Here is a 7,704-nt window from a genome sequence, read left to right on the forward strand (position 1 = left end):
CCCATCCCCATAACAATGTCTATTGCATTCCGCTTGTCTGCTGCTCCAAAGAACTGAGTAACAGGCACTCCTAGAGACGCCTTGGTATAACACCCAAAAAGAATTGCATGACAAACGATTGACCCTCGCTGATGCCTCCTTCGTTAAGTAGTGACGGGGGGGCTTCCACCCCCCTTCTGCTGGCGGCCTTGGTTCCTCCATTGCCAGCTCCCCTGGCAAATTGGGGACAACAAGAACATACCGGGCACAGTGCTCCATTCCGAGTCGCTGAAGCTGAGTCCCTTCATGTCAGGGACAGCTCCGAAAGTGGTGAGGTCCCGGCGCGAGGGACTCGATGGGACAAGTGTCAGCTATGCGTAGCGGCGGTCCCGTCGCGGGGTGAGCGTCCCCGACCACTTAGGCTGAAGTGGGAAGTTGGTTATCATTAAAAAGGGGGAAGCTACAGTACTTACCTGAAGTGGGAAGTTGAGAAGAAGGCTGCTTCTTCTGTTCCCACCCCAGGTGCTATTATATACATGCGGTCAGGGTCATGTGGGAGGAGCCACGTCATCCCCACACACAGCTGCACTCCCCTGGGTATCTCCGTGGGAGATCCCGGAGGTGTGCCGCTCTGTGAGCGGGAATGCACGCGGCGGGCGCGGCGATCGGGGGAGTGGGGTTAGGTGTGTTAGTGATACATAGAGAAAGGGAAGTCGACCATAGAAGGAAATAGGAAGAAAGAAGGAAGGGGGAGAGAGGAGACAAAGGGTGATAGCGGGGAAGCGGAGTAGGGCGGTACGGCGCAGGGTGCGGCGTAGGGTCAGGTGGGTGTGCCCTGACACTTCAACACCCTGTCACCCTTGGAGCTCCACCCCACCTCTCGTCTGTCTCCGACCCACTGTTGGATGACCTGGAACATCGAGCTCCACCTGACAGCGTCACCTGGATAGCGATCAGACCTATCCTAAGGAACAACTGCCATTCTGACAAAAACACACCACAACCCCCCATAAAAAACCCTATCCTCACCCACTCACCCGATCTCCTATCAATGGATGATCACAAAAAGCCTGACCCCAGTGGGATGGACGGCACCAAAAAGACTACTAGCTCAAACAACACACGACATGCTATCAACCAATGAGCATTATACGACACACGATCAGGCACTCCTCACCAGCACCACCAGTTTAACTCATGTGGCAACAGTGCAAACTTATAAGGGCCAGTCCGAACCAGATCAACAAGATCCCTGGGACACCACAGTGAAAAAGACCCATGTGACCAAAACTAGATTCGACAATAGGTACACCATCCCCCTCCCTAACCTGACCACCTCAAGCAGCCATCTGGTGGTCGAAAGTATCCAGACTGGCAGACCAACAACCCCGGACTCGGACTCACCAGCAGACCAATGGGAAGTCAACACACCCCCACTGGCTGAACATCATCACCTCACACCCACACCCCAGATGCGACTTGGGACAGAGGACGATGTCATGAGGTATGCCAATGAAAGCCCTGTAGCAGAGAAAGGAGACCAGACACATAGGACTGTCTATGACATGTTCGAGGCAATGCATGACCTAACTGACAGATTTAATGGCATTAGACTTGCAGGCTTGTGGGAGAACTTCCTGGATGAGTACACGCTATGGTATAGTAAGCTACCAAGGCTGGCAACCCTGGATACCTTCCCCACCCCTTCACATGACAGCGAACTGGAACAACGACTGAAAACAGTTGAATCTAACATAAGCCGCCTGACTGAAGCTAATGCATATTTGGCAGATAGACTACTAACTACAGAGACACCCACCATGGCTGCCCAGCCACCCTCCCCCATAACTGCAACACATGTGACCTGAACATGATGGTGGCACCAATGGAAAACCCACCCCCAACCAAAACCAACTGGGTCAAGACATCCTGGGCGAGCATAGCGCCAAGCCCACCTCCAGCTGTGCCAGCACACACAGCATGACCTGGACCCCACATGACAACCATGTACATGCAGGCACCCACCACAAACCCTCACATCCTTATCATATGCGTCAATCCACCAATCCCACCAGACCAACGACCAAACAGCCTAGCGACCCGCAAGAAAATCAACAACATGCTCGACACAAAGAACCTTCCACACTACCTGAGAGTCATGGCAGTCGGATACTCCCTAGCAGGCAACATCAAAATTACAACAGCCCCCACTTGCTGTGCCATGGACTTGGAAAAATATGGCAAAGATAAACAAGATCCCCATGCATTGCGACAACATCCTGATTCCAATCAGCATGATCCACGAAGAGATGATGACCTACATCCCCCAATACAGGGAGCTAAAACAATGGGGCCTGCTCAAATGGCTTGGGTTGGATGAAATCATATATGCTAAGAATTTCGCTTCAATCATACTAGACCTAGCTAGCAAGAAAGACAGAGATGCTATCTTAGCGCTGTAGGAGAAATAATATTCAAAGAATAAAACAATGATCTATCAGAATGGTCAACAATCAGGTGACAAGTTCAGATGTTTAACAGATCTCATGATCTTTATGAGACTGGACAGACATTAGAAGATCATTATAAATTATCTACACCCATGTAGCATGAGATTTAATCTACTACAAGCATGCCTAGAACCTGGCATAGGTGTAATATTCAAAGAATATATCCCTACAACAAGAAAATAGCACATAGACGGCAGAATAAGAAGGAACATTGGGAAAGAAATGTGAATATCTCGGAAACCAGTGAACTTTTGACTGTAATCTTTTTACCATATAAAAGAACTGTTTCTAAACTTTATCCACGGTTTTGTTTCATTCTAAAAGCTTCAAAACTGACGGAGATATCGCTCAAACGGCGAAACACCTTATAATTCAGATATATTCATTTGCTAATTCTCTCAAAAAGTAATGTGACTCAAGGGAAATATATTGGCGCCCGGAAGTCTGGGGGACCAAATACCATATGACAGAGTATTTCCTGGCGCGGGCGGGCAGTTTTTGATCGCATCAGAAGAGGAGAAAATGCTAAAAAACCGGATCATGTATATTTTCCCATGATTCATCAAAACCTTTTGATTTTAAGCTCAAATAAATCGGAACAAAGGAATGATTGATAATCTGGATCTCGAATCATAAGCATAAAGTGATTCAGAAGTCCGCGGATTAGTTAATTAATTGGGAAAGCTCTAGAACATTAGTAATGATGCGGCTTCACAAAAAGGGGTGAATTAGAGAACAGTCTAGAAAGTTCCTTTATAGCCGAGTCATTTCTAAATATAACCGTTTGTAATTAAGGCGGTGTAGAGCATAGCTTTAGCGCTACAAGACCCTGCTAAGATCGGCCCAAAAGACAAAGAACTGAATTACTTATTGCTGAGTCATGTCCTAAGTCCATTATTAAGCTTACACAGCCCAAGCCCCTATATCATTCTAGAACTATCTATAATACAAATGTAGCACATGTAACTAGTGCGAGGCATGGGAGTAGAGAGGCCTCTGAAAAGCATAAAAGGCCGCCGCTTCTGCCCCCTCTCAAACCTCAGGTAGAAATATAAGTTTAATTCTCCTCACCAGTGGTTGGTTTGTTTGCTCCAAAAAATAAAAGCAAATATTAGTTCTTAGCTAATATAGGTGGAGGGACTTCTTAATTGAATAATCTCTCAGCAATACTTGGTTATCACACCACAGGAGAAAAGTGAGCGATCCTGAACCTGCTAGATAACTAGCATGCACTCTAAGCAATAGAAAGAGCAGTTTGGTTACTCCTGTATTGAGTAACATTCATTGCGGAATTATTTTATTAGTAGTTTTCTTTCAATAAATTATCAGGAGAATCATGTCCTACTGAAAAGTGGTATATCTAGGTGTAATATTGACTAGAAATCATAGTAAAGTCAATATAGAAATTTCACCTGTAGACGATCTATATGTCAGGTGAGATCGTTGGGGGGTGTTTATTGTTGTTTAGACAGTGAACAATTATATATTTGGCAACCAAAACATGGTCAGTATGCAAATCAGCACAAACTCTAATATGGTTATTGGACATAGGAAACTGGTTACATAAGGTGATCCAGCTCTGCTCCTTCAGCACTCCAAGCCATCTTTTTATTTAACTACAGATGCACCATCACCCTGTATGAGGAATGCATCCAAGTCCACGCTTGCAGTAAATGTGGCATGTTCTCGCATCGCATGCAGAACTGCAGACAATCACGATGCTTCAAATGCAGTTTGAAAGACCACACCACAACACCCACCTGATGCACGACTACAATGCATCAACTGCAAAGAAGTGCACACAAGGAATGCAATGCCAGGAGGAACAGGATGGGCCTCAAACCCATCCCAAAGAACCTCATGCCCACACCTATGCCTGCCACATCAACCCTGCAACCACTGCAACCCAGGCAGAAAAATAAGAGAAAAGGTAAGGAGAAGCACCCAAACCTGACTGAATGAGAGGGTGAAGCCTCAGTTAACATCGGCCTAATGGGTGATGATGTGAGCTGCATCCTAACCCAGAACCAGTCATGGGAAGCCCAAAGGGCATCCACAGCAAGACTGGTGAACTCAAATCTAAAGCCCACCCACTATGTCCACCCCTCCATGCCATCAAAATCAGAGGAAGAACAGATGGATATGAAAGAGATGCCCTCCCCCCAATCCCACCTCAATGACCTATAAGCCCAAACTACCAATTGCCCTTACAGTTTGTAGCATAAACGTGAACCATTCCAATGAAGCCATGCAAGCTGTAATGCAAACAATAGTAAAATGCAGGAACCCAAGAATGGACATCCTGCTGATACAGGAACTGTGGTGGGAAAAGATCAACAGGACGTATGCATCAGTCACCCTAAAGGAATGGCAAACAGTACTGCCCAAACTCCCAATCAACACTGGCAAACAGCCAAGGTGCCTGGCATATATCTGCCAGAGCACACAAATCGACCTTACACTCAGAAGTGACCTAGCATTGGACCTTGACTACATGATATTAGAGGTCAAGAGATGCGGTACAAACCACCCCCCAACCAGACTAGTTAATATTTACAACCAGAAGTCACTAGCTGCCCTGCAAAGCTGGGAATTCACAATGAACAGGCTAGCCAACTCCAACCTGGATGTTACAGGAATGGGTTCCGGGGAACCCAACCTGAGCCATTCTGCTCACGGACAGAGGTGGCTGCATAGCCATTGAAGGGAGAGCAGGAGATCTGAGACCAGGTGTACTAACGGTAACTTGGCGCTCCGAGGAGCATACCGGCAGCGGGTATAATGGGGGCTCCTTGAGGGAGCCACCTAACAGTTGGCTAGTGGCAACTTGGCGCTCCAAGGAGCGTACCGGCAGCAGGTATAATGGGGACTCCTTGAGGGAGCCATCTAACAGTTGGCTAGTGGTGACTTGGCGCTCATGTGAGCATACCGGTAGCGTGGGCAGTTGGCACTCCTTGAGGGAGTAGCCCAGTGGTTGTCTATCGGTTACTTGGCGCTCAAGGGAGCGTACCGGTAGCGGGACTTGTTGGGACAGACAGGTTGGTTGACCAGTGCATGGTAGTGAGTGACCGTGGGAATTTGGGCCTGCGGGTACGTGGCCAGGCATCCTGGGGCTGCCTGGGTCACTTCTCCCTCCCAAGAAGGGAGGAAGGGTTGTAGGACCCAGTAGGGTACTACAGGAAGGATAGGAATAGGAGCTCAACCACCCAGTGGGGGGGTGGGAGTGGGAAGAGTGAGGTCCGGTGTCTGAGCACTCACCGGGCCGATGAGGTTTTCTCACAGATTGTAAGAATATCGATGTAGACATCGATATGGACCAATTCAGATGTTACAGAGAAGGCTTACAGTGGTGGCACAATGGTGTGGCAGTTACAATCACGGGTACAAGGTTTTGTGGGTTATGTATTAGATAAGGAAAGACTGCCTTACACATCATATGACTTCTAACTATCTAATATAAAAGTCACAATGGTCAAGGGAAGTCCCTTGAAACTCAACAAATTCCCCAGCCAGCACCAAAACCCAGTGGGAAAGCTTGGCATGGGGTTTGACAGTGAAATAAAGGTGAAGGGACCAAAGGCTTGATTGTTCATAGTCACGGACCATAAGATTCTAGGTCCATTCCTATAACATGATCGACTTGCGCAATAAATGCATAAGCGCTGAATGATCAGCCCAAAAAGCTGATCAGATAGAGTTGCAGGAAACTCCAGGGCCCCACTATCCCCTGGAGTCCCCCCTCACGTCCCCAAGTCAAGCCCCAAAGGCAGACAAAGGGAAACAAAGGGAAGAGCCCCCACGTCAGCTATCCGAAAAACTACTGGACGTGTTCCAGGATCCGTCTGAATGGAGGACAGAAAGCGAAGACCAACTTCTTCCCAGGCTGAAAGCCCGAGAAGGTGCGAAGATACCCCCTGAGAGCAGGATCTCCCAGAGTGTGGAAGCTCCAAAAGAACTTCCGCTATTTACACTCCCACACACCATGCCAGACAAGGCAAGGTCGCCAACCTTGGAGGAGGTCTCCAAGATAATGAAGAGGAGGCGAACTGAAATGAGGGAGTTCGCTGAGGAAGCCTTATGTAAAAGTAAGGAAAAACCAGCGAACAGACCCCTCTATGGAAGGGAAGCACCCTCCGCAACGGCCTCACCTAAACAAAGCGAGCATGGAGTGTTCACTCCAAGAACCCATTCTGGAACCCCCAGAAGCGGCAATGTCAACTGGGGAGAGTCACTGCTCACCCAACCAAACTTCCTCCTGGAAAACCAGGAATCGTGCATAATAAACACGATAAACTCGATCCAAAAAAAGATCGAGGAAACAAACCGTAATAGTATGGCTCGTCTAGAGATAACTCTAGAAAGAATGGCCAAGACAATCGATGCGTTGACTGAAAAAATCAGCAAACAGACAGACTTGCTGAAGGAAATAAATTTCTCACAAAAAAGTGAGGAAACAAATAAACACCCCTGGACCATGGTCCAGGACATAAATAGAACTCGTGAAAAATTCACAAAAAGAACCACCAGTGAAAGCACACTGGAATATCATCAGCGACTCGACAGAGACACTAAGGAGATCCTTCTCCCAAGGATAGGAGAAGATGATGCCGAAAGAAGGCATCATTCAGAGATTAGGAGGAGAATTGGCACATACCAAAGGTTCGGCCAAACGTCCACTTATGACAGACCTCTCGAACAGAGAGGTAACTCAATCACAACCTCTCAAAACAATGAGAGAATCCAAATACAACTTCAGGCGAATTTGCCTGAAACCAAAGAAACGCTGCGAGGAAGATTTCCCCCAGCAAAAACCCCCCCAAAGGAGAGATCTCCATTGGATAGCGACCCTGCAAAGGCAGGGGAGCAAGAGGAGTACCTGGAGAAATGGTACAAAAAAGCCATAAGAATGGCCGAAGTGAGAATACTCACTCCCTACCCAGAAGGAGTGAAGCCTGAAGCCCTAAAAAATGGGCTGGCATTCCCTGACAACAAATGGTCAGGGGAGAACGACATGGAATCGTTCTGGCAGTGGTTCACAGAACTACTGGGATTCCTCGCCTCGCAAGGATGCAAAGGTCCCCAATTCGATGAAGTCCATCTGGACTGCTTGATTCATGGATTAGGGGGGCCCACGTTCGACCCTGGAATAAGACTCCGAGATGAAACTCTCCTCAAAGGAGACGAGGGCATGTTCCTTGAAGTTCTCAACATATTG

The 7,704-nt window shown here is 47.7% G+C and overlaps 1 protein-coding gene across 1 annotated transcript; it reads left to right on the forward strand.

The window, feature by feature from the left end:
• Nucleotides 1-1,106: 1,106 nt before the first annotated feature.
• On the forward strand, nt 1,107-1,847 carry EI90DRAFT_3132964 (uncharacterized protein; the record flags this gene model as incomplete). The annotated part of the gene is made up of 1 exon (XM_039064532.1): nt 1,107-1,847. The coding sequence occupies one exon, from the start codon at nt 1,107-1,109 to the stop codon at nt 1,845-1,847; it is 741 nt and encodes a 246-aa protein (XP_038909873.1).
• Nucleotides 1,848-7,704: the final 5,857 nt, after the last annotated feature.

This window comes from Cantharellus anzutake, assembly GCF_015039405.1.
Source record: "Cantharellus anzutake strain C23 chromosome Unknown EI90scaffold_95, whole genome shotgun sequence".
In the NCBI taxonomy this organism is placed as follows: domain Eukaryota; kingdom Fungi; phylum Basidiomycota; class Agaricomycetes; order Cantharellales; family Hydnaceae; genus Cantharellus; species Cantharellus anzutake.